Genomic DNA, 27,784 nt, shown 5'->3' with positions numbered 1-27,784 from the left:
TCAGAGATATCTTTAAGGAACGCGTGGCATTGTGTTTGATTTCCTGCCAAAGTCTCACTATTTCATCAGAAAGTACTTTTGTATTGGGAGTTACTTTTTAATCACAATTTGCCAAGTGGAATGCATTTGCCAACCAGGTCCGTGAACAAGGTGAACAGCTGGCAGCGAAGAAGACAGGTTGTCTATCCATAATTCTAATCCATGAGGACTGTATACCCATCTGAGCTTGTCAATTCATAAATGCAAAGACTCAGTGTAGATATTTTGCTAAGTCTCATGAAAATACAAATAATTATTGAATATATAAATATATGTTTAGAGCTGAAAACATAATGTTACAGTTCGTAGAAAAAAATGGAAAACTATAAAAAGGGTATTTGTATCTCTTTCCTTCACAAAGTGCAGCTAATATGGTCCTAAATTAGACTACCTGGAATAACAGGAGAAGTGATGGAATGTTTAAAATGTTAACAAAATTTGTTGGAAGAAATTAAAGAATAGGACAATGAAAATAAATATATCATATACAAAAGTAAGGCTTGTAGACACATGTTGTAACTGAATGGGGCATTTTGATTTGTATTTAGCTTTTTATAAGAATATTGAATGATTAATAGAATAAACTTTTTATTTTTTGTATTTTTTCACGGTGAATTGGCGCATTTCTTTTGTCTCAACATTGTCATGGCTGAGCCAGCAGCTCGCAGTAAACAGTGCTAACAGCGCCAACAGTGCTGGCAGAGCTAACAGTGTTTAAGCAAAGGGGACCTGGAGGGTGGGTGCTACGATTCTATGACAGAATGTCATAGAATCTACAAGTACACACGGCTGGTCGAACTATGTCTGCCAAGTTAGGAGAAACAACACAATTACAATTAACAATCCCATCAGGTTTGTGACTTAAATCCCTGCTCAGGCAGACATTACTCCACTATAGCTTTACATAGTCAGCACCTGTCTAGAAAAAGAAATACATCAAAAGTGGGCACAATATAGTCACAGTAAAAACACACACACACACACATATATATATACACACATATATATATATATATATATATATACATATATACACACATATATACATACACATATGTATATATATATATACATATATACATATATACACATACATGTATACATATATATATATATATACACATATATATATATATACATATACATGTATATATATATATATACATATATATCCATATACATATACATGTATATATATATATATACACACACACGTATATATATACACATATAAATATACATACATATATATATACAAATGCATACATTTATAAACATATACAAATAAATATAACAAGGAAAAACACGTTTTTAGATTACAGTAGATTTAGATTTACTAAGTATACATTTTAAAATCAATTATATCAGGATACCTGAATAAGAATTCCTTACTTGTTTGCTACACAACATGTACACAACATTTATCGTGTATAGACAAAATCATGAATGTGTATTAGTTTTAAAATATAATATGATGTTAGGGAGATTTACGTACACATCTAACTACTTGTATCTCTATGTCAATTTTTCTGGATTGTCGAGGTCAGACTAATTATTTGCAAGATGTCCTGTGTAAATAGTGCGTTTCTATGGCTCCTACGCGTGAGCGCCTGTGTATGTAGTTTCTTCGCCGGCTCACGTGGATGCCACAAAACAGCCGTCGATGATTCAGGGACTTCCTGAAAATAGTGCCATGTTGTATGTATCATTTTGCGAAACAAACGAGTATCCATACGTTTATTTGGTGATATAGATTAAATATCACCACATTTGTCTTTTTTTAGCAGATCAATGGTTGTCAAAGAACGCAGTGTGGAAATATTTGGTGGTCGTTATTCGTTATGAGCCGCTACGCCTTTCATATATCCCTCCGCTGTTTTTTGTCCCCTTTCAGACCGTTTTGGTCTTTTCACTGTTAGCAACGGAAAGAACCTGAGATAGCTGTAAACCTAGTTTTGAGATAAACGATTTTTTTGGTTAGGATTACACAACGTATTGACCAGAGGTGTAGCACCCCTGTTTATTTTGGAAGAGTAATTGGCGCTCGTTGTCTTTTTAAAATACTATTTGTTTCGGTTTTAATAGGAATTGTAGAGATTGCTAATTTAGATAGCAACTGTTAGCAAGCTAGCTTTCCTAGCATAGCATCACCCTCCAAAGGCACGTTAACCTGGTAGCTAGACAGACCTACCGTTGACGTTACGCTGGTAGCTAGACAGCGTTACATCGTCTATAAATTGCGCTGGGAAGCCGGTCGTTTTAAGACGCTGTGTTTTATGGGATCGCCATGTCAATGAAGGCCGGTGGAAATCGCAGCAAGCCCGGCGGTGGCAACACCGCTGGTGCCGCCGCCACCGCCTCCGGTGCCGGAGGAAGCGGTGGGGGACGACAGAATCTGGGCAGGTCTGTGAAAATTAAAACGCTAATTTAACGAAATAAAAACTTAGCAGCCGGTGCTCACGCGACTCTTTCAACACCCGCACACGTTCACTTCCGACCGGGGGCAGTTTTGAGAGATGACATTCCTGTTAAGGGTCCGAAAAGTAGGACGCACCCGTGAACGTTGTGTGCGGGGCCTCGTGATGTGCTGGTCGCCTCGCGCACTGCTATGCAGTTGAGCTAGTGAGGCCTGTCCGCTGCTCGCCCCAATCGTGTTGCAATTTTGATATGTTACCTCCGCTTGCAGGCTGAACAAAACGTATCGTCTGGTCATGTATTTATGCATTTTTTAGTGGGCAACACTCATTTCTCCCCGCACGCGCGTTGCGCCGATGCTGCTCGCCAAGTTGCTGATATCGGTTTACTATCGGCTTGGAGCCGCTTCGGCTAACAGCGTTAATTAGCCGTTTGACAGCCCATGCTTGTAATTCAGTGCACTTGCCTCGTTCAGTTTCACCGCGGTTAGCGTTAGCTAACCGGGCAAATCCAGGGACTATGGCGAAAAACCCTGCTGTGTGTGTGTGTGTGTTTGTTTTCATTCCACAGTCATCTGAGTTGGTACGTTACCGCAACATTGCTGCAACGGGTTTGTCGAGAAATTGATATAAACGTGTGGGCGCACGAAAGAATGGGGCGGAGGAAGAGAAGGAGGAGGAGAAGGGGGAATTATAGACCGACGGGCTTTCAACCTTGACGTTGTTGCCCCTGCAATGATGTCCTTGAAGCATGACATTTCGGTTCATGTCGTCCTAATAGACAGCGAACGCGCACCGTCTGCATGCGTATCGTGCATTTCGGCGGTGTTCGTTTGGTCTGGCTCTCTATTCACCGGTCACCAGCACAGTACGTCCCATTCATTGCGTAGGTTCGTCCATTAGGCCGGGCGAAGATGGAGTAAAACGCCATCGGGCCAGTTGGACACGCGAAACCAAACCTTTTTAATTTCGACATCACGTGGATTGGTTTCATTTTAATACCGAGGAACCGAGTGTCTACAAGCGACCACATTACTCCTCTAGCCAAGGCAGATGTGATGCTGGGAGAGTGGCCGTTGCCCACATCGAATTAAGTGTGAATGCCTGGCCATGTGCCAGCTGCTGAACACGGTGCATTTTAGGACATGCTTCGAGAAAAAAAAAGTAGGCTACTCCAGTAGTGTAGTGTTTGGCTGACAGCCCGTTAACCATCATTGCAACCAGCAAATTTCAAATTATACATTGCTATGCTATGTGATGATAAAAAAAAAAAATGTTCAATGTAGATTCAATTATATTTCTATTAATATAATACAGAAGACATACGGGCATCAATGTATATTCGATTGGTTAAGTTGTGTTGATGTTTCTTGGGATTCCGCCTTTTTAACATGTCAAACATTTTGTTCTTCCTTTCTAGGGGAAGACACAGTGGTAAAGGCCCTGCAGCAGTAAGTAACCGGTTAATTCTCCTAAGTCATCTGAAAATAGCTTTAATGCAACGTAGGGATTGTGTCATTAGAAGTTGAGTAAACCTGATAGCTGTCATTTATTTTAAAAAAGGATACTTTTATGAAATCCCCCCCTTATTGTTATGCATTCTGTGCAGTCATTTGAATACAATGCCATGTTTGTAAGGCATGTAATATAGTTTAAACGTTTTTATTGTTATGAATTGTTAATGGTAGAAATGTCCAATAGCTGTCACATACACATGAGAGCCTATTTAGCTAGCACTTATTTCTTTGCAAATGGGGAACGTCAGCATTTGACTGTTTTCTTTTCTTTAGGTCATTTTCAATGGTGTATACGCAAATATGAGGATGGTCCATGTCTTGACTTCAGTGGTGGTATGTTTACTGTGTTTCTTTTTTTTTTTAGTTTATGTTTCAGATATGTCTAGTCAGCCCTACTCATATAATATAATGATGGCATACAAGACATATTCTGACATAATAATATAAAAATAAGTTAGAAATAAACTTGTTTGAATAAAACATGTAAATTATGCTTACTGTAAATTAATTTGTAACAGCAGTATGTACTGCAGTTTTCCTCCACATGCCGTTTCTTACAAAATGCCTACGCTGCTATAAGCAAAGCCTGTGTGATCTGTCAAGGCAGCTGGTTGCACAAACAAAGCAGAGATTGATCAATCATTTGTCTTTTTCACAGCAGATGGGTTTCTGAACTTGTTTTTTTAATTTAAATTGACATTGGCACTTTTAATTGCATGAAGATAGCAGACAATGAATAACGATATCCCTGTTTATTTATAGGGGACCAAGTGTGAGCTGAAAGTGAAAAATGGAGCGGTCTATGAAGGAGTATTTAAGACATACGGTCCAGAGGTAAGGATAACACATAGTACAGTGTTCTTTCTAGGTGCTAATATGGAGCTAGATGTGTGATTTCGTTAGTTGCAGCACTATTGATTTAAGGATTACTATGCTCGGAAGTTAGTGCCTAGCCAGCACTCAATAACTGCTTCACCCCTGAGGTGGCGGAGGCAAGGATTGTCCTTTCCATCTTTCCTTTTAAGGAGGAGAGGTATGTGGCCCTTCATTTTCTCTTTTAGGTTGAAATATTCTCCAATGTTTGCCTTATGGGGGAAGTTAAATTTTGCGCAAATGAACAGCTTAACCGGAGCAGTGGTAGAACTTTCTGTCCAGTTCCCTTGGCTGTAAGTTCTTGATGGGATGTTAATAACACATGCGTTATCCCTTGTTTTCACACCCGGCTTTTATACCTCCCACCTCTTATAAGGTTGTGACTGAAAGGGGAATAATGCTGGCAGGACACTCCAAAATATACTCGATTATGTTTCTCGCAGTCAAACACACTCCTTTTGTTTTGAGTCCAAAACAAATGATCACATTTGTTTTTTATTACCACAGTGTGTGCAATCCAAACATTCTGAAATATTCACCACCCCTCTGTATACAGTCTCTTAGTCAACAGTGTATTGTTTGATAGCAGGGCTTGTGTTTTAAATGTTCTTCTATAGTGTACTAGTTGTTGTAAAACTTGTTGTTTTGGGGAAATGTTAGGTCACAGGCTCTTCCATCTGGGCCAAGATTGAAGGGTTTCGTTCCAATTAAACACACCAAGTGATTTAATTAACTTGGTCCTTTTTTTTCTTCTCCGATTGTGCCCATCAGGATTATTGTCCTTTAATCTATCACCTTTTCATTCTTTTGTTTAGTATTAATTGGTTCATCGTTTAGTGTATAAAATGTCAAAGTATGGGGAAAAGGCTGCCCCAATTTTCCTCAGCCCAAGGTGACCTCTTCCTTTTTCAAACTGCTTGAACAACAGTTAAAAATTAGATATTTAATTAATATTCATGAAGAAGTTTAAGGATATTTAAATCACAAGGCTATAATGTAGAGGGAAATCCTCTGAGAAGCTGGAACCAGAGAAGGTTTGGAATTTTTGCTCAATACGTTTACTTGAGAAGTTAATGAATTATTAAAATGATTGCCAATTCATTTTCTGTCAGTCCAGCTACTGTGTAACGGGATTGGGAAGAAACACTGCATGGCCTCTGTATTGCAGATCCCCCTTTAATCATAACTTTCCCCCTTAGTGTGACCTGGTGTTGGATGCAGCCCACAGAAAGAGCCCAGAGCCGAGCATAGCTCCCAGGAAAGAGGATATTGTGGAGAGCATCATATTCAAGGCCTCAGATGTTGTAGTGGTGACCTTCAAAGATGTGGACCTGAATTTCGCCAGGAAAGGTACTAAGGGCTTTTTGTGTTGACAAATATGATCTAGATACACCATTGCAGGCTTTATGTACACCTAGTCGTGCACATACTGAAAACCCATGAAGCACACACAATGTAAATAGGCAAGTTTGACAATTTCTTTTCATTGCACGTTCAGAAAAATAAATGCAGGGCGGAGTAATTGTCATCAGTGCATAGGCACAACGTTTTCATCCGTTTCAGTCTATTCACCACCTTGATGTCACAGAGGCTTTGCTGCGAGTTAAATCCTGTGTATCTGCTCTGAGTGGCCAGTCATTAAAGACTAATGTGATCTATTGATTGGTCTGAAGTTTGCCCAGCCGCCGCAAGGACACTCAATGAAGGCTGAACAAGTCGTCTTCATCTTCTTGATCTTGAGCCATACAATTCTTCTTTGAATGATAATGGACTTGAGTCTTATTTTTTCTGAAAAGTAAATGGGTGAAAGTGTGAGTCTCGCGACGTGCTTTGAAGAAATGCCCTGATGCGACTTGTAAAATAAAATAGTTGTTAAATTGAAAGATTGTGGACTGACTGGAAAATTAAACCCAGACTGGAAAAGTAAAACATCTAAAGCACCATTGCTAATGCTACCTATTCTGTGTTCTTAAGTCAACAAGTGGGGGAACTTAAGTGTGTTTTATTTCTGCAACTAGAAATGCCATTTTTGTTTTCATGGTACATGTGATTTTTTTTTGTTCATCAACTTAATCGCAGAAATAGGGGCATGTAGCTTGAATAAATCCATAAAAACGACACTAAAGTTGTACAAAAACAAGATTGACTGTTGGGTTTGTTCACCAGTCAGTGATTTTATCTGTAAGTCCATCTTCTGACGCTGTCATCTGTCTCTCTCCTCTCCAATGGTCTAGTCTCCTCTGACACAGGTAATATATGGCTGTTTTCTCCTCTTGCACACCTGTATGCACTTAAAACTCATTTGTGAATCTCCTAGGCTGGGGTCTGATCTTTTGTTACCTGTTGTTGCCGCTTCAAATCCAATTTGATGATAGAATTTGGGGGGGTCAATACTTTCACATAACCTAAGAATACGAATCAAATGTTTGATCCAAGTCAGACTTGCGCCATCTTTTCACTCTTTTGTTATCTTTTGACTGGATGTTGCTTTTGGTGGAAGGAATTTGCCACGTGCTCTGTCATACACAGCTCAGTTGAGCTTTTACTTTAGAGGTCAGCAGAAAAGAAAATTGGCTAAAGCCAACGTAGTAAACTAATATTTCTAACGGTAGTTTTGGTATTAAGCTGACATTTAAAGTTTAATTTAATATATATTATTTTAACTAATTCATTTTGTGGTTACGGCCCAAGCTCAATTGGAGCATGTACATAGCCAGCCAGAAATGTCTTAAATATGAGCATTGTTATTTTCCTAGACACCGGGTTCTGCTTGGAAAGGAAATAAAAAGCATTATGAGTATGATTCCATCGAAAGCAACAGATTGAAAACTCACATTGAGCACGAGCACACTAATTTGCTTTGAAATAATTGACTGCGATCTAAATACATGTTTGCTTACCACTCACTATGCCCACATTTGATTTGTTAATGTTCCTTATTTTATGTACAATACCCTCGTTTGACTGAATATATATATATATATACATACACATACACATACACATACACATACACACACACAGCATACCAACCACCTCTACTAATATATTTCTGGCCTGATAGCCCGACTTTCTGCATGGTGCCAATCTAGTATTTCCAAAACAAGCTCTGTGCCGGAATTGCTTAAATGCACTTTGTATTATAAGAGGTGTTGGGATGGCTAGGCTATGCTAACTCCACGTGGCTGATATGCTTAATGCATGCAGTCCATTGGTGCCAGTTCTGAGAGTGAGAGCAGACCTGGGCCGACATGAGATTCGATTTCCTTTCAAATATAATTGTTTTTTTTCTTTGAGCATGCCTGTCCCTGGTGATGGTGTGCCAACCAAAGGGTTCTGTGACTTGATTTCAGTGAATGGCCCTGAAAGTGTGGACAAATATAAGCCCCAGACCTTTCTACCATGTTATTATGGTCTTTCAAGGTATTGCTATAGTAGTGCGTAATAAATAAAGTGTGGGTGGAGGGAAACATTGTAAATACTGATACCTACATTTAATTTTGGATGAAAGTCTACCAGTTGAGAATATTATCTTAATAATAATATTAATACAATTACAGTGTATTATAATATTATGACACCCTGTGTCATTTTGTTACAGGCTAAGATAGTACTTGGGTTTTGCCCTTTTGCTTTTCTTCACAAGGCTGTTCTCATATTCTTGCACCCGGTGTCGGAACATGTTCTCCTTGTTGGCTTTACCAAGGCCGGCTCAAGGAAATGCTCCAATATTCTTTTGAAAGGATTAAATTTTTTTCCCAATCTATTCGGACCTTTGTCTGGTTGTGAGTGCCTGGTGAACCACAACTACCTCTCATATAGACATTTGCTAAAGCTTGTGGCTCCTGAGGCACGAGAGTGCATCCATGGGACTACATACCACCATGAGTTGCTGTGCGTGCCGTACATAAGCATGTGCTCTTTGTCTGTGCCGCAGACAACTTCACAGATGCAGCAGTGAGCGGTAAGATCAATGGTGAGCACAAAGAGAAGGATCTCGAGCCCTGGGACGGAGGAGAGACCCACAACTCTGACAGCCTCGAGTCTCTGGATACGGACGTGGTAAGAAAACAAGACAACAAACGGATTGATGCTGCACTTGAGGACACAGAATCCATACAGGCCTTCACAGGGTGGGGTTTGTGAGTTGAGGATTTTGTATTTGATGGTAAAGGGGTAAACATGGGTTGTGTCATCTGATCCACAGCATTGATAATCTGTTAATGGCCCTTGTGTCAAATTCTCTCTCTGCTCCTCCCTTCATATCAGTCAAATGGCTGGGACCCCAATGACATGTTCAAGTACAACGAGGAGAAGTATGGAGTCTTGTCTACATATGACAGCAGCCTGTCCACATATACGTAAGCTTCTCTATGTTCATGCACGTTTCAGGTAAAGTACTGCAGTACATGTACTACCGCTAATACAGCATATCGACTTTAAATCTATATTATGTGTTTACTGAAGATATTTTTTATATCTCTAATTAATTAATGCTTTTGAACTGGTGTGACCTCACGCAACAAAAGGAAAAACATTTATATCGGGTCTTCCCGAGACACTCGTCACCTTGTTGCTCTAGTCTGACCTCCGCTTGTTTCCCAGGGTGCCCCTGGAGCGAGACAACTCGGAGGAGTTCCTCAAGAGAGAAGCACGTGCTGCCCAGCTGGCAGAGGAGATTGAGGCCAGTGCCACATATAAGGCTCGTGTGGCCCTGGAGAACGATGAACGCTCCGAGGAGGAGAAATATACTGCTGTCGTGCGTGGCGAGAGGGAGACTCATACACTTAGCAGGTGAGACCAGGACACACAAACATAGGGCCAACACATGAATGTTGTATTGGTCAGTGTAGTCCTTGTACTTATGTACTTGTAGATTGTGTCAATAGCTTGCATGTGCCTATCCAACTTCATTAAATCTCATTGTTTGTATTTGGCTCTTAGTTTGTACTGCAATCCCAGCTCCTTTTAAAAAAAGGAAGCTGCACAACACAACACTGGAACATTCACAGTGACGGAATGTGACTTCAGTTTTTCCTACAAGATCTTGTGAGACTATAGTGGGTGGACCTCGGACATGCTAGGGCGATCCGTGGTCATTTTGTGCTCTTGTTTTAGCAGTGGTGGAGTGTAACTGAGTATATCTAGGTCACTCCAGTACTATATAGCATCGGTCCCCAACCTTTTTTGAGCCACGGACCGTTTTTGTGTCAGACAATATTTTCACGGACCGGCCTTCACAGTGTGGACGATAAATATGATGTAATAAATATGATACAACCAGCATAAAGTGAGAATTAGTGGGAGCCCTGAGCTTGTTTATCTGCAACGAGCCGGTGCCATCTCGGGGTGATGGGAGACAACGACACCTAAAGTGTGTTTGTTATGTCCAGTCTGCTCCGTAACTTAGTTTTTGTCGCTGTCATTGCAGAAAACCCGCTTCACAAAGAAGCTCTCCAAAGCCGTTTTTTTTTTTACTCATTTTCTCTCGCTTGTGGGTTTGCATTAGCTCGCTAGCTTTTCTCAAGAGGGTACTTATACGTAATACGTGACCTCTTGAGATGTGTGACGTAATACGTGACCTCGTGAGAAGCTCAGATGCACAGACGGATGTATCCGGTCCTTTTTCAAAATAAAACATTTTTACGACTTTGATAAAAACTTCTTCTTTTTTTTCTCCATTCTCTCGTTCTGTGCGACCCGGTACCAACCGTACCGGCACGGGGGTTGGGGACCGCTGCTATATAGTATAATTATTATATTTAAACCTTACCATTTAACTTTTTAATATAATATTGTAAATGGGCCATTCTGCATAATGTCTTTACTTTTACTTTTGACTATACTAGATATTACTCCACTATATCCTTACAAAGCAAATAGTTTACATAGTAAATGCTTTAGCGGGCTGCCACAGTCTAGGTTATTAATAGAAAACACTGGGACTTAGTTTCTACTTGTTTAATATTTGTATTAAATATCCATGCCGCAACTTCACCTGTAGGTCGGTTTGAATATACATGCTTGGTATTTTACAAACTTTACATAGAGAAGAAAATATTTACCAGCAAGGCCTGCACTATACTTATTTAGATGTTCTTTGTACTAGCATATCATACACTGCATATCAGAATTGAAGGACTTTGAGCTCTCACCATTTAAATGCACGGATGAGCGCTCAAGTACATAATATATGTTCATAATGCTTGCGGATAGGGTGGGTCTGCAGTAGAAAAGCTTAGGCTTGAGAAGCATTCAAGCCTTAAAGGGAGACAAAGTAGTTCTAGTGAATTCACTAAGCAGCACCTGCTCTCAGAACAAATACTTCCTTGTTAATTAAAGAAAACATGCTCATTTTGGCTGATGAGAAGCACTTAGTGTAGAGTAATAGAGTGTACAGTGAATTCCCTTTATCTTGACTATTGTCTTGGATATATTTAACTGAACCGTGTGTGTGTGTGTGTGTGTGTGTATAGAGAGAACAAGTACATTCCTCCAGGTCAGAGGAACAGGGAGGCGATGTCCTGGGGTCCGGGACGTCAGAATTCACCTCGTCTGGCTCAGGGCTCGGCTGGACCCCAAACTCCTCGACCAGGACCTCACGACTACAGTCCCAGCTCCGGTGCCGACCAGAGGGTGGTTAACGGAGGTATGATTTGTATATCACACACAACCTTATAGGTTCACTTCCCTACATACAAGATGCGTGCAGAGGTGCAGCGACACAGATTTTTATTTCCTTTTACTTTCGGGTTTAGCGTCTCTGGGATGTTCATATTTTATTTGTTTATTTATCAAACTATACTTAATATGTAGCTATTTTATTTCTGCCTTGCCATACTTTCTATTATTTATTTATTTTAAAACACCCCCCCTCCCTTCTTGAAATTCCTGCTATACCTTTTGTTTCCCCACTTTAACTGGATGTTATCTGCTTTTTGTCATCCTTGATCATTTGTCCTTCCCTCTTTTAGGTTCATCCCATTGGCCCTCACCCTGTCCGTCTCCTTCCTCCCGCCCCCCTTCTCGTTACCAGTCTGGCCCCTCCTCCCTGCCTCCTCGGGCGACCACGCCCACCCGGCCACCCTCCAGACCCCCCTCTCGACCTTCCAGGCCTCCCTCTCATTCATCCCACCCCTCCTATCCCTCCTCCTCATCCTCCTTTTCCCACCATGGGCCCACGTCGCCAGCCTCCACTCTGCCCAAACGCATGTCTTCAGAAGGTACCCACATCAGTGTGGAGTAGACCTGGGCAAAGGCATGAGTTGAAGGTGGATGGATTGAATTCAATATGGAAGTGATATTCCATCATAATCAGATTGAAAGATGTTAGAAGCGTCATCAAAGTTAAATAAGAAAACTACTTTCAGAAATAAATTTGCCCAGGTTTATGTGGAACAAAACAAATGGGGGAAGTTGCTTCTTCAAGCTGATTTGGGGTCAGATTTTTCAATTTCCTTGCAGTGGGATATTGTGTCAGGCAGTTTCGGCATGTGGTTGCACAACAATGTGTGCTGTGCTTTCGGTCAAGCAAGAGGTAAAACACCAAGGCACCAGCAAAATAGTTTAGCTAATTAGAAATGTTGGGACTGTTTCATTATTAAAAACAAATTTGACTAAAATTATAATAACCAGAGGCATTTCAGAAAGCTTTATTGGTGCAATAAAAAAAGTGAAGTTATGAATGACGAATGGGAAAGATGCAACCAAAGGTTTGAATTGGCACCTTTTATTAAAAGAGGATATGTTGCGTAAAACGTTTAAAAAGTTAATCGGCTTAACAGTGATATTTTCTGTTGTGTGCTCTGTACTCCAGCACATTGGATTTTTAATAATATCAATGCAAATAAGGGTAAATTACCAACTTTGATGGTAATTATTCACACCCATATTTGATGTATTGTAGGAATATTCGCTAAAAAAAAAAAATATATACATGGCTTCCAATCATAGATTTTTTTCAACTCTTCTGCTTAAAACATTGCAAGTGTTGCATCTCTGAAGACACTTTGCAGGTGTGGTACCTGTAGTGAAAGCCTCACATTAGTGCGGCAGGGTTAGAACATCCTGGAGAACAGCAAAAACAGAGTACTTGGTTACTCTTTAATTAAGTCTAATGTATTCTAAAACATGAAAAGGTGGGTTTTGGTTCTACAATCGCCTCCATCTTCCATGAGGCTGCTCTTTTTGTTCAGAAATTGGGGGCACTGTTCAACAGAGTTACGAATCCTGCCATGTTCACTCTCAAACTGTTAAAACTAAGCAAACCCTTTTTAAATATGTAACACACGTGTGTTAAATCCTCTGAGCTGGAGTACTTAGCTAAAACATGTTATCTTATCTTATGGATGCTGTTTATACTTTCCAAATGTGTTTACACTGAAGAGGCAACATTTTTGACTAATGTTTAGCCAAAGCATGTTTTTTTGCACCTGGCTTTCACCTGTGAGAAGCACAGTTTTGTAACTGTCTGCTAAACAGTGAATTCTTTACATATGGGTTTTCACCTCTCCTCCTATCCTCTATTTCTCCATTTCTCTTCTGTCACTTCACTTGGTTGCGGTTTGAAGAGTGTGGTGTTGTTTGATCACTTTTACAGGATCATCTGCCGTTTCTCCACTAACACGCATGTCACCAAATACCATTACTGTGTGATGCGACATTTAAAACATTTTGAGATTTAATCAGTGCAGAGGTGTTTAAAAAAAAATATATATATATTTTTTATCTTTTTGTGAGATGAGTTTCAAAGAGTAACCTTCACTGCAGGATTGTAGGAGACATGGGCTGATCAGCGTGTTTACCTCACATCCACGGTCTGTGTGTGCAGTAGTCTGTTACTTCATCTGTCTTTCTTTATCTACAGGCCCACCCAGGATGTCTCCAAAGTCCCAGCGGACGCCTCGTGCTCACAGAGTGCCACCCTGCCGGACCACTGGAGGCCCATCAGGAGTAGATTTGATTTCCCACAATGCCCCTGGAGAGGTTCCAGTGACTCCACCAACCAGGAGCAGTTCCTCTGGAGGAACATGGTCCTCTGTGGTTAGTGGAGGTAAATTAGTTTTCTTTCCTTTTTTTTTCTTTTGATTTTTTTCTAACTGCATGAACTTTATTAAGGAACACATTTGCAAAGGAGATAAGAAATAATATTTTAATAGCACCTCTGGGTGGTGTGTTTTGAACAACTTGTTCTGCCTTCCATGATATAAAAAAAAAAGCACCTTTTTCTTTTTAATAGTATGATGAGTGCTACCATAGGTGGAAAAACTAACCCTTTCTCTACTCTAGTTTGTGGTCTGCAGCAGCCAGATAGTTCATGGCATTATGTGATCAATAAAATGTAATGAATTCTTCCCCCCTCAGCGCACAGACCTCGCTCCCCCCGACAAAATAGCATGGGCGGAGCCTCTTCCCTCCCAGCACCCCAGACTGGAACAGCTCCTGTGGAAACGGTTGCTGCAGCAACATCAGCTTCCTCTCCTACTGCTGCTAGCCCCGCCTCCAACATGGTTGCCGCTTCAGGAGATGGTAGGGTTAGTGTGTGTGTGTGTGTGAGAGATTACAGTGTTGGTTCAGGAAACAACAGACTATTCTTCTGTTGCAGCTAAAGAGTGTCGTGTCCATGAGACAAGACAGACATCCCCCACTGCAAACAAGGAAAACATCAAGCCCTTGGACAGCTCACCCAGTATTACCAGAACAGTCTGTAAAGGTACAGTATACACTAGGTTGCAGTATTTGCAGAATCCATTTGGTAATCACCGAAACCATCAATCATGTATATATCTCTCCACACCTTACAGGACCCCCCTCTATGGCACCAGATCACAGAAAACAAATAGATAATTTAAAGAAATTTAGTGTTGATTTTAGGGTAAGTGTGCTGAAAATCTGACATAATAAACCTTGTTTTTTGTAAAGGCTGCACAAAAATGTGGATGTGCCTCAGCCAAACTCTTGTTTTCATCTTCCCTTCTCCAGTTGCAGTCTAGTTCAAACCCAGACCCTGCTTTTGACCAGATGACCAAGCCTCCTAGAGATCCAACAGACAAGCCGAAAGAACTTCCCCTGGACAAAGCGTCCAAGGTGGGGCGGGAGGGCACTGAGGACGGTGGTGTAGGGATCGCTGCTGGCGCCCCCGTTGGGGCCTCTGCTCCATCCGCCGCGAACGCCAGTAAGCCCGGCAGCCCTGCTGCACTGTCCCTGTCAGCCCCTGACCAAAAGAGGGCGGGACTCGATGTGACATCACAGGGAGTTCAGACAACAGCGACGTCCTCATTCAGTGGACCCAAGCATGAAGAGAAGGAGGAGAAAAAGGAGGCAGTACAAGAGTGAGTACGGTTGAGACTGAGCGTCCATTTAAAACAATAACACATCAATGTGTCCCACAGTTGCACTGTTTGACCGGTTCCTTCTTCACCGTGAATGAAGGCAGTGTCTTTTTCTCAACATGCACATCCTGCTGTTCACTGCTGAAAATAGTTCCAAACAAATGCACTATTTACATCTATTTGAGTAATGTTTCCCAACTGTTTTAGGAAAATCCGGTATCTTTCAAGGAAAGTATAATTATAACTATATTTTTCCGACGGATATTTTAAATGTAATCGTCTTCTCTATTTGTTCTCCTCCTGCAGTCAAGTGAGGAAATCAACCTTGAACCCAAATGCCAACGAGTTCAAACCCAGGTTCAATACGCAGGTAAGCAGTATGCTGTCGCCGCCAGACAACCCAATTCAGTTACCACTATTTGAGATTGTTGTTTGACTCATTGTTCTTTGACTCATTTTCTTTTTCTCTCTCTATTAATATGCTCCTTGATCAGCCCAAACCAGCGAACACCCCGACGCCTCCCCGGCCTCAGGGCCAGCCCAGCCCCTCCATCGTGGTCCAGCAGCCTCAAACCGTCTACGGCCAGACGGTCTGCTTCCCCCAGATGTATCCCCTCACACCAGTCAGCCCTGGAGTGCAGGTGAGACACACACCTGCATGACGACATTTGAGTATGAAGACGACTGCCTTTTAGTTTCTTTCCAGTGCAGATCACCCCGAGTATCTCATTGAATCACTGACATGCAAAGCTCATTAAAACAAACCATCTCCGTGACGTCTCCTGACGTCTCCTGTTCTCATTGGTGTTTTCCTCTCCTTTTTCTGTCTTTGACTAATTTTCAATGCATGCCATAATACATCTTTCCTTTTTTCCATTTTGATAGGCTGCACGCCCTCATTTGTGGTTATTTAGTTTTCTTTGTGCACCTTTTTGTATACAGAACATGTGCACCCGTCGTCATCACTTCTTTGCTTTTCTTTCCCCTGTCATCTTCTAGACACTTGTGTGAATTATTTTTGCTGAATTCTGAAAACATGTTTGGGGTCATATTTGGGATAGCTATCTGATAAATGTTTAAAGAAAGGAGGACATATATGGACTATGTTTACCACATGGCTGTTTAAAAACTCTCAAAGCACTCCATTATAGGCTTTTAGCATATTTTTAATGAAAGCCATTGCATATTCTTTCCTGTGTTGCTTTAAGAAAAACTTGGTGATTCAACATCAGACACATGTTGACGATAAAATACCTTGGTAAACAACTAAAGAGTGGTTATTTTTCCTTTTCTCCCCCCCCCTCCTCTCTCGCTCCATTAGAAAAGCATAATATGGAAGGTTTGTGAATTTTTTTCAATCCTTTTGTTTTTGTTAATCCCAATCAGTACTGGGATGTTTTTCTTGCTTGTTGAATAAATGCCATCAGATGTTGGTTTGCCAACTTCTTATTGCACTGTCATCGCAGATGGACTTCTAACTTTTAACTTCGACTGGCTCTTTGTTTTTCTGCTGCAGTACTGTTTGTAATATAAATGCATGGTGTATAACGCTAAAGAGTTAAGGAATGGAAGGTGACAAGCAGTGTTTCTGCCCAATGAATAGACGGGCATAGAAAATGCATGTGGCCCCAGGTAAGAGATAATTCCCACAATCTCACGTGTGCACAAGGGTTTTTAATATATTTTTTTGTATGTATTCAATGAGGGGTTGGCTACTCATGCTAAAAGCTGAATAGATGGTGTCCAGCCCCACAGACGGGAAGTAAAAGTAGTCCCACAGAGAACCAAAAATGCACTCGTTTTTAGTCAAGGGCTGTTTTTTATTCTTGTAGAAATGTTGCTTAAGTGTTTTAAGAAGATTGAGTATAAACATGTTTTTGTTTTTTCCCCATCTGCCGTCGTCGTTCCCCTCCTCACGCCAGTCTCCAGCTATGTACCAGGTTCAGATGCCTCATATGACAGTCAGCCAGTCTAAACCCTACAGACCAGGTAAAGGTGAGAATAGCCTTCTCTCTCATTCTCCTCCAACCTCTCTCACCCTCACTCTCTCTTGAGCATGCATGCACAGTAAAGACATTCACAGCAACAGTCGGACACAAGCCAGTCTATATGGTGGCTTCATACCACCCAGGCAGAAGAAAGAAAGAAAGAAATCTGGCAATAATGCACCAATACAAGAAGTATTTGATTCTGATGTTCGAAATGATGACAATATAGTTGCACTTAACTTGGATGAGCCACATGAATGTGAGGAAAGGCTATAGAAATAAGCTCTGTAAACGGTCTCATCACGACTCTTCTGACCAAGTGCTACTACTTCTTCAGAAAGCTCTTTTCTTTCTTTCTTTCTTTTAATCGAAAGAGGGGTTGGGAAAAGGATAGCAAGTTGTCTTATATGCAGGCCAGTTTTGTAAATGGTGTCATACAAATCATACAGTACCTTTTTGGACTCCTCCATGATCCGGTTTAGTTGTGAATCAAGGGATGTTGATGGGATCTTTTTACGTGATTCTTCAGTTCCCAACATGCCCCAGCAGAGGTCAGACCAGCACCACCCGCCAGGCACGCCCACCATGATGCACCCAGCGTCGGCGGCCGGACCCCCTATTGTAGCACAGAGCCCTGCTTACTCTGCCCAATACTTCACCTGCAGCCCGCAGCAGTTCACCAGTCAGCCACTGGTCCAGCAGATGACCCATTACCAGTCCCAGGTAAGATTGTATTATAGCAATACAGCCGTAAGTGGCTCATTCAGCAGTGCTCGGCACAGGAGGCTCCTCCGTTAAGAACCACATGTAATCATTACAGTTAGTCTTGGCAGTCTTTATCTGGAGCAGCTGTTCACACGTCAGCCGTTTGTCCAACAGATGCTTTCGGTCCAGCAGCTCGACACAAAGGCCCGCGTGTCATCATGTCTGCTCTGTGGAGCCGACTGCAGGCTCCTGCCTCTTGCACCTGAATGTTGTTACCGTGTGTGCAATCAGACCGTGATGTGTAGGAACACGGAGGTGGTTAGGAGATGGGCATCAGGGTGCTTATTATAACATAATAAATCATCCGAAAAAAAATCTGAGAAACCTACCGAGTTAGGTTAGATATGTACATTATTGATGCAATACAATACTTGAGGGTTGAGTTAACTTTTTCTTCACAAAACAAAATACCGTAGTTACAGAACTGTATGTTCTTTGGTCTTTGGTTTCACACACACACACACACACACACACACACACACACACACACACACACACACACTCAGGCTCTAATGCTGATGTCGTCGGTCTCCTGTCTGTCCGTGTGTTCCCCAGGCGCAGCATGTGTTCAGTCCGGTAATGCAGGGCAGTGCCAGGATGATGGCTCCTCCCACACACGGCCAACCCACGCTCGTCTCTTCCTCAACTACACAGTACCCGGAGCAGACACACACCATGTATGGTAAGTCAGGGCACCGTTTGTGGACCGAAACCTGCTGGCAATTTAGTTTTTCCCAGTTTTTGAAAAACATTTCATCCCTAATGTCTCAGTGTCTCAAGGGCCAATGCCTCAGCAGTACCCCCACCCCAACGCCACCTTGCACCCTCACCCACAGCACCCCCAGCCCTCTGCCACACCTACAGGCCAAGGCCAGCAGGTTGGACAACAACAACATGGAGGTCCTCCTAACCACCCAGCTGCCAGTCCAGTCCAGCACCAACAGCACCAGCAGGCAGCAGCAGGTGAGGTTGCCTGCTTAATTTATACTTCTGCCAATGAGCTTGCGCAGAGCCACAGATGGTTTTTGGAACTCGCAATGTCATCCGACTACACATCAGGCACCGCGGACACCCCGGAGGTTCAATTGGACAAGTTCCTTACATCTGTTACTACAACAACAACCTTATTAACTCTGGGCACAGGAGCGCCTCCTTTTCATCCACCGCTTTCATATTTCTTTTCCAGCAATGCTGTGTTCGGCCAAACATTTATGAACTCATTGAATCATGTCCTATGTATGCCTGGTGTTCCCTCACAAAGATCAGGAATCTGGCCTACTCCTGGTTTCGAATGGAGCACTAGTATTATTTGTTGTAGTATTGTGTTTCTATTGCTGTGTTTTTGTGTGTCACAGCCGCAGCCCAGGCCCTCCACCTGGCCAACCAGCCCCAACAGCAGCAGATGTATTCTGCCTTGGCCCCCACTCCTCCCTCCATGACCCCGGGGCCCAATCCCCAGTCTCCCCAGGCATCGTTCCCCTCTGCCCAGCAGACTGTCTATATCCACCCGCAGCAGGTGCAGCACGGCTACAACCACAATCACATGGCGCACGTGCAGCAGGTAGGTCACAAGCTGCTTTACCGCTGTAACGTCGGCCAAGTGTCTTTCATGGTAGAACTATTTCTGTTCAAAAAGGTCACACAGGGTGACTGTGCAGCTTCCCAGAGTCCTGTGTGAGGTTGCCAGGTTCAGTGCTTTTGTGTCTGCACAGAGACCCTTAATAGTAACACCTGAGCTCACGGACTGTATCCTGCAACCCAAAGCTATAGCTGGGGACGCTGCACAAAGAATTCCAGGTGCACTGATTATTCATAGAGGTAGCACTTCTGAAACCACACATTGTATTTTAGTCTGTTCCTTAATTACATTTAAACTTATTGGGAGGGAACATTTCAGACGGTGTATTTCTGTCATTACCTGAAGCCACAATTCCTAAGACGGCTTTCGTCACGCTCTCTAATGGTATAAATCAGCAGAACGCCAGAGTTTGAGCTTAGTTCTACATTCAGTTAGTTTGAACAGAAACTAATAGTGTTTGCCAGAGGAATGCTTTAATTAAATGCCTTATTTCATCCTCCACACCCAGAAATAGTCCCCTGGTCATAACTGTAGAGTATCCATTCATGCTGCTCCAGAGCTGTGAATTGTGTGGTGCTCCCCATCATTCTCACATTCTGTCCCCCTTTTCTTTCATTGTCACAAACATCCGCCCTTTCTCTCATACATAGGCCCATATGCAGTCTGGTATGGTGCAGTCTCACCACCCGGGGCAGACCCACCCCACTATGATGTTGATGGCGACCCAGGGTCCTCCAGGTGGTCCGCAGCCCCCCATGCCCCAGAATGCTCTCAACCCCATACCCGTTTCCTCCACCACACATTTCTCCTACCTGGCACATCCACAAGGTACGTTTAATTTATCAAGTGACGCACTGCTGCAGGGTGGAGTCAGGATTGTTTATGTTGCAAATTGGATCACGGCTACACGGAGGAGCGACCATGTGGCCATTTGGTCGACGTATGTGACAAACTCTGATGCCATGGCGGAGGTCCGGAAATGGTCTTAACTTGAGGACTGGCAATCTTTTTATTTATAATTATTTAGTTCGATTTGATCAGTTTCTTTATAATCATTTAATAGTAAATACATATTGGCCAGCCAGCCAGCGTTTCTGAGATTGGAGTGTGCAAGGAGAAAAGGTGATGTTGTGATCTTTGCAATAAAACATCTTTGATGTGTTGCGTCTTGGCCAATCAGCATTAAGATGTCTACACGTCTTCACTGGGGGGGGTTAGGGTTAGCTTGAATGTCAGCCCGCAACATCTACTGCTGCAGAGAAAAGAAAGCCGGAGGTAATGTTGCACGGTGTATTGATACTTCATTAAAATAGCACGCGATCAGAGCTCCCTGTCATGCTGCCTGCACCATTGACTGCAAGGGGGCGGGGCTGATCGCTAGGGAGACTGTGTGTGTGTGTGTGTATTAATTGTCTTTTATCCACATCACCAAGATCTAATCCATAACTTTAATTCTGGATAATCTCTAAATCCATGAACTCTGCGTTTCCCCCATTTTGTCTCGGCTCCGCAGTGCAAGCCCACCACCAGCAGCAGCTGTAGATGGAGGGCTCCAGTGAGCTGAGGGACCCGCTCTGCGTCACGCATTCTCAACTAGAGCCTTCATGACCAGGACGAAGAGAATTAGAGCCCTCCCTCTCCTCCTTCCTCATCCTCACCAGACATGCTTCACATCAGCTTTTCTCTTTCTTCCCGCCCCCTCCTCTTCCCGCCCAGACTAGGCAATAAGAGAATGTTCATCAGGTTGATGCAGTGACATGTTTTAACAAGCTAGAGTTTTAACAGGCAAGACTGCTCATATTCAGACCCCCCCCCCATCCCATGCAGACATCTGCCAACACACACACACACACACACACACACACACAGATGAATGCAACACAAACCACCCACACGCTTTCAGGGGTCCCAAATTGCAACTCGAGTCAGCTTGCCAAGTAAGAAGGGAAGGAGAGAAACTAATCAGTGAGTGAAGAGGAGAATTCAACTGGAACTCGTATTTTGTCTACACCTTGTTCTAAAAAAGAAAAATCTTCCAACATTTAGACAGTATTAATCTTACTGTTTATTGCTGCTGCTATGTGCTGTGTTTGTTTCCAGACTACATGACCGGTTTCTAACCAAACTAAAAAAAAAAAGAAGAAACATGACAAGAAGCTTCCTGTGAAATAAACATGTTTTAGCAGCCGAGAGGACAGGAGAAACGTTATTTATGAAATTCTAATGGCTGAGGTGATCAGATCCCACTTCTCACCTGACCCGTATGTAACTTTTAAGTTAAAACTTTTACTTTGTAGATAATATAAATAATTTAAAAAATGAGCAAAAAAAATTTAAAAACAATAAAAAAGTTTTAAAAACTGAACTGGTTACTGTGGTTTCATTGCGTATACATCATCTGTTCCTTCATCATCATAAAACATTTGAAATGTTTCAATCAATCCTGCTGCCCTAAATACTCAAAGATGCAACAATGTTGTATTTAGTCAGAAAGTCTGAAGTCTTTTCCAAGAGAAGACTTGAGAATAGATCACGTATGACACACACACACACAGAACATTCATAAATAATAAGAAACGCTCATTACTTACTGATATTCTACTTCAATTCAAGTTACTGCTGACAGCGAAAAAACGGTGTCCCAGTTGATTTTGGAAATTAATTAGCATATATATATATATATATATATATATATATATATATATATATATATATATATATATATATATATATATATATATATATATATATATAAAACATCCTGTTTTTAAAGTTTGGGTTTTTCGGCAGTGGCCATTGTATCATTTATCCGTACTGTGTCTTGTGCATCAGCAGATATGTATTTTGGAGAAAAAGGCGACAAAGAAACTTCAGAGTGCATCCTTTTTTTTTTTTTTTGGTTATGTTTATTTTACAAAAGTCAAATATACAGTTGATATATATTTAATATTATTTAGATGCTTATAACAAAGGGATGCAGACAAAATGACAGATTTTTAAAAAGCTCTTGTGGTTTTCATTGGCCGTTGAGTTGGACTGGAATGTTTACAGTGCTAAGTTAACAAAACAATGAACAGTATTGAGAACACATTACATTCATCAACTGGACATTTCAAACAAACATATGAAGGCGTTGCTGGAGCGGATGCTGAGGTACACGGGGATTTTGTTCAGGAAGTGTTAACTCGATTATTGCGGACACATTGAATTGATGCAACCATGACACAAAATGAAAAGCCATAACAAAAACACTAGGGAAAATGTGGCAGCCCTGATTTTTAATATAGCATTTCTTTCTGGGATTTCTGGCCTTTAGGAAATCATTTTCTTCGGTCTGCGAGCAGGCGTGAACATTGAGTTCTCATTCTTAATTTCTTAATTACACACAAAGGTGGGCATCTCTCAGATATTGCACTAAACAAAGACGCCCCGAGCTTTCGAAAAGGGGAAAAGTAACAGCAGCTTTCTGGCAAAGGCACTTATTATTCTCGCTAAAAAATAACAATATTGATTAGCAAAGAGAAGGGGCCGAGAGTCCAGAAAAGGTTATTGTCACCGTTGCTTTCCTCGAGCGGAATGGAAACGAGTGATGAGGGATTTGTTTCGACAATAAAAGGCAGGAAGACCAACCGTACTTTTGCCAAAATAAATGTCTTTGTTTTTGTTCCCCACATAAACCACTTCAAAGATGTCAGTCTTGATCATGATGATACATTTAAGAGAACGACACAACCATTGAAGATAAAGCGCACTTCTTGCATAACAAGAGGAGTAATAATCCCAGCGGACTGAATGTTGCGTTTATGAGCAAATCAAGTTGTATTTAGGCATTTTTCTTATGAATAAAATACAGGAAACTCCAATGAGAACGAGGGCAGAGGCGGAGAGTCGGGTCTAAAGACTACGTTGAGCTTAATCAGCTGCTGACGTTGGTGTGTAAGCAAAGTGAGAAGATGGACAGAAAGGCCAAAGTAAAGGGCCGATCGTGTCCTTTGACGACTGGCCGCTCCCTCCGGGGTAGAGACGCGGTTCACGAGAAACATCGTGACTGAAACGGGCAAATCTCAGGGTGAAAAACACACATGGACCCGCTGGCCGATGAGAAGAAACCGCTTACTTTATTAGAAAAGAAATGCTTGCTTTGGTAAAAAAAGCTTAATTTGGGGATCTTATTCCTTTCATGTGCATCAGCTCTCGATAACAAAATTCACACCTGAGCTGACAGAAAAGTTCTATTCAAATGGTGGATAGCGTACAAATATATATATATTACTTTCATCTTTGCTATTGGCTGCGGTTGTACAGAAAAATGCTTTGGGAAATATGACATTTTATTGAGTTGGAGACATGATGCGACTCCAAGAATCAAGGTTTGCCACGTCGCGCTCCTCTTCTCTCCTGATGCCGAGTGAAGGTCAGTAAAGGTGACTTTGTACCAGGTGTGAAGGATTCATGTGGTAACAACAATATCCGTCCATCCATTTCAATGCAAACCTTTGTTCTTGTAAAAAAATATATCAATTATATTATTGTTTTTTTTAATATATCATATGTATTTGAATCATTACGATGCTTTTTTTCTTTGACGTTTGTGGCAGGACTTAATTCTGCAAGACCCTGTGACGCGTTCGGAGGGCGAGTAATATTCCAGTCTGCACTTTATTAATACACGGACTACACGTTCCCTCATCTCAGACGCATCAGGAGACAAACAGCAACCAGCTCTCACGGGGTTTTGGGGGTAAAAGAAGAAAAAAAATGGCGCCGATAAAAGCGGATCCGGAATAATTCCTGCGGTTCTTCGTGAAGATTTGAAGTGTTGGAAAAATATCACTTTTTTTAGCAACGGATCCAAACTGACGAACCAAGTTTGAATCCTTTTGTTTGACTATTTATTTATTTTTCTACAAAATAATCTGTGTATAGAAAGAAATACACATTGTTTTCAAAGTGCACTGAAAGCGGTGTGCACTTAAATATATAATAATGAGCGAGAGGAGGAATACCTAATAGAGCGTGTAGACACTCTACAAATAAAAGGGCTTTCCTGTTTGTGTGTTTACATAAATACGTGTGAGTTTACTCCACAACAAAGTACTCCGTATGAGTAAATGTCTTTTAAATATTTTAAAGGAGCACTTGATTTAACCAACTTGCAGGCAGTGCCTTCCTATTAGTTCAGGTTAAGTATCAAAGAAGTTGAAAACAAGCAAACCTCTTTGGAATTCATAAGAATAGCGACATTGGTAAAATATTCTTTTGCCCTCAACATCAATACAAACAGGAAGAATGATCATACTCAACACTTGTTATAAAACTCGCAAAAATACATTCACTGTGGACACTCAAGGTGGAGGTTGTGAGGGTCTGACACTGGTAAACACACTCCCAGCACAGATGTGTGAGTGTGTGTGTGTGTGTGTGTGTGTGTGTGTGTTCGCTCAAGTTCATGAGTCTCGCATGAAGCTGGATGGGCGGAACAAAGTGTTGTATGTATGTGTGTGTGTGTTCCTGTGTATGTGTGTGTGTGTGTGTGCCTGTGTATGTGTGTGTGTGTGTGCCTGTGTATGTGTGTGTGTGTGTGTGTGTGCCTGAGTATGTGTGTGTGTGTGTGTGTGTGTGCGGGCGATGGCTGTGCTCGCCTCAGCGGGTCAGAGCAACATGTACTGGTTGTCTATCGCCCGCTTGCGACCTCGCTCGGGCTCCAGCTCGTAGTCCGAGTCCCGCTGAGGGATGTGGGCGATGGGGTGGCGGGGCAGGAGGGGTCTCCTCCCCATCGACTCGCTCCGCCGAAGAGGAGCGGAGGCGGACAGAGGAGGATTGGGCGTGCGGCGGTTGCCAGGCTGGGACACGGAGCTGGATGTGGTGCCGGTGCCGGTGCTGGTGGGGCAGGAGGACCGGGGCTGACTGGAGCTGCGGGCCAGGCTGCAGTGAGCCACGCTGGGCTCCGAACTCCACCGGTGGAGCGAGAATGGGACGAGAAGAGCGCCGGAGAGCTGGCCTGAGATTTACAGAGAAGAAGAAAAGAGATGAGATTTGGTGCCATTTCTGCTTGACATCACACAACAACACGTGATTGCACTCATGTCATAACTGTCACTGGAAATATTTAGACTGCATTCATCAACTTAATTAATTCTTGAAATCTGAGAACACGGCGATATCTCAAAAACGTACGCGAAAGAGATGACAAAGGTGAATGTAAAGTTATTACACATTTTTTAAATAACGTAAATGTTATTGCCTCCTTTCGGATTGATCCTGTGACCCAGAACAAATGTTATGAAAAGGTGACAATACAGTTTGTCATAAAAGGTTCAATAGAAAAAGTGAGAATTCCTTTGAGCAACAGTTCCAACGTCAAAGAAAGCTTAGCACATCATTTGGTATCCGAATTATATATATATTTTCATTTCTGTTAAAAAGAAACAGGAAAAAATTGGATTTGAACATTTTTTTTAACATTAGTGAACCTCTGCAAACGTGATGTCCCCATAACCGCTGCAAGTGATGGTGACGACTACACGGATGAACAAGAGGTCGCTGGACAAAGAGATGAGAGGCGGAGTCTCACCCTGTGATGGAGGGCAGGAGCCCGCCACCACGAAGCTGGACAGAGTGACGGCGCCGGCGGCCCCGCACTCCAGCGGGATGGGGAAGAGGCGGAAGTGACTGAGCATGTCCATGACGGAGGGGAAGCGCAGGTGCTGCACACGGCACTGACCCCACTCTGTGAGCGAGAGGCGCAGGTGCTGCAAGAGAGAGAGAGAGAGAGAGAGAGAGCGCTGTGAGGAAGGAGCCGCGCACCAGCCTTCCTTCCTTCCTTCCTTTCTTTCTGTCCTTTCTTTCTTTATTTCCTTCCTTCCTTTCTTTCCTTCCTTCCTTTCTTTCTTTCTGTCCTTCCTTCCTCCAGCACTCGTTTAACTTCTTACTTACTCATCTACCACCGTTGATGAAACAAGGTCGTCACCAGTTTGACAGAACCAGGAGAACATGAGAACATTACAGGGTTTTTGGGTTCCCTAAATCCTTTGGTGGACCACGTCCAGATGTGAACTAAAATGTCCGGTGTGAACATCGGGAGGAGATGTACCTTTGCTTTTCCCTGGTAGTTAAACGTGAGGACGTAGTCTCCTCTCCGCGTCTCACTCTGTCGGACCAGGAACACGCCGTGTCCCTGCGGCCCGGCGCTCTGAACCAGGTGGGCGGCCTTAACACGGGAGATGGGCCCGTGGAACCAGGGGTAGGAGAACAGGAAGTGGTCGGCTTTCTGGACGACCTGCTCGGGCAGGGCGAACGTGACGGGGCCTGGTGGGATCAACAGAGGAGTCAAACTGTAGGATTTCGACAGATCGTGAAGCCGGACTAATCGATACGTTCAGAGTAATAAGGAATCCTATTAATATTGCTTTTGATTCCAGTTATGATAACAGTGTATTCATTGCTGAGCTCTTTTCTGTAGGTCAAAGTTGAAGTACAGAAGAGCGTTCAGGCACTTTGCAAATTAATAGTGTTTTAGAAACTACTTTATTTTGAGTTTATTTTTGGAGAAAGCAAAAGTGATAATCAGTGTATAATCATAGAACGTGTGTCAGAAGTGGACGTAGTGGACTGGTTTTGAAGCCTCGAGTTCGAGATCAAGGCCGTCGCCATCTTGTATTTTGCACCAGTGAGCGGAACTGAGCGACGCATACGGCTCTACTAGTGGTAGCGACCTGTCAATCACAAGGTATCCCGCCCTAAAGCCTACCCTGATTTATTGCAGTTTGACTCTAAATGGACCATTATTTAAGTGAACATCATGCTGTATTGAAGAACACTGGAAACTGGAGATTGAGATCATAAACTCATGTTCACAATGTTCACTGAGGGAATAAATCAGAACTAGAGTCATTTTCTTATAGACTTCTATACGATCTGACTTCTTTTTTTGCATTCAGAATTCAATTCAATTGAGTTTATTTTGTGTAGCCCAATATCACAAAATACAAATTTGCCTCAGAAGGCTTTACAATCTGTACACATACGACATCCCTGTCCCAGGACCTCACATCGGATCAGGAAAAACTCCCCAAAAATAACCTTTGACAGGGAAAAAAGGGAAGAAACCTTCAGGAGAGCAACAGAGGAGGATCCCTCTCCCCGGATGGACAGAAGCAATAGATGTCATATGTATAGATGAACAGCATTACAGAGTTACATAAACATTCAATGAAAATGACAATGTATGAATGGAACTCCAATCCATGAAACAGAAGGAGGTAGAAGAAGAGTTGCC

General features: G+C 42.3%; 2 protein-coding genes across 11 annotated transcripts in view; one reads left to right on the top strand and one right to left on the bottom strand.

The window, feature by feature from the left end:
- Nucleotides 1-1,771: 1,771 nt before the first annotated feature.
- On the top strand, nt 1,772-21,871 carry atxn2 (ataxin 2). Of its 9 annotated transcripts, none has more exons than XM_034540904.1 (26): nt 1,772-2,442; nt 3,874-3,904; nt 4,244-4,303; nt 4,733-4,804; nt 6,043-6,193; nt 7,078-7,092; nt 8,781-8,905; nt 9,113-9,204; nt 9,449-9,637; nt 11,320-11,492; nt 11,818-12,066; nt 13,710-13,895; nt 14,207-14,371; nt 14,448-14,555; nt 14,647-14,717; nt 14,825-15,174; nt 15,481-15,544; nt 15,669-15,815; nt 16,496-16,513; nt 17,097-17,163; nt 17,692-17,885; nt 18,483-18,609; nt 18,699-18,890; nt 19,283-19,488; nt 20,157-20,334; nt 21,020-21,871. In XM_034540904.1, exons 1-26 carry the CDS (start codon nt 2,327-2,329, stop codon nt 21,046-21,048), a joined length of 3,375 nt encoding a protein of 1,124 aa, XP_034396795.1. In that variant the 5' UTR covers nt 1,772-2,326; the 3' UTR covers nt 21,049-21,871. The 9 variants fall into 9 exon arrangements, with proteins under 9 accessions (XP_034396795.1, XP_034396794.1, XP_034396799.1 ...); XM_034540903.1 differs by having other exon boundaries at nt 1,773-2,442; nt 17,097-17,169; XM_034540908.1 differs by lacking the exon at nt 16,496-16,513 and having other exon boundaries at nt 1,773-2,442.
- Nucleotides 21,872-23,138: 1,267 nt separating this feature from the next.
- sh2b3 (SH2B adaptor protein 3) overlaps nt 23,139-27,784 on the bottom strand; it is a 43,450-nt gene continuing 38,804 nt past the window's right edge. For both annotated transcript variants that reach the window (XM_034540932.1, XM_034540933.1), the window contains exons 6-8: nt 26,600-26,814; nt 26,081-26,258; nt 23,139-25,507 (exon numbers count right to left, since the gene is read on the bottom strand). In XM_034540932.1, coding sequence (XP_034396823.1) covers nt 25,158-25,507; nt 26,081-26,258; nt 26,600-26,814 — 743 coding nt within the window. In that variant the 3' untranslated portion in view covers nt 23,139-25,157. The remainder of the gene's footprint in view (nt 25,508-26,080; nt 26,259-26,599; nt 26,815-27,784) is intronic.

The sequence above is a fragment of the Cyclopterus lumpus genome, chromosome 9, assembly GCF_009769545.1.
Source record: "Cyclopterus lumpus isolate fCycLum1 chromosome 9, fCycLum1.pri, whole genome shotgun sequence".
In the NCBI taxonomy this organism is placed as follows: Eukaryota; Metazoa; Chordata; class Actinopteri; order Perciformes; family Cyclopteridae; genus Cyclopterus; species Cyclopterus lumpus.
This window is presented reverse-complemented; position numbering and strand designations above follow the sequence as displayed.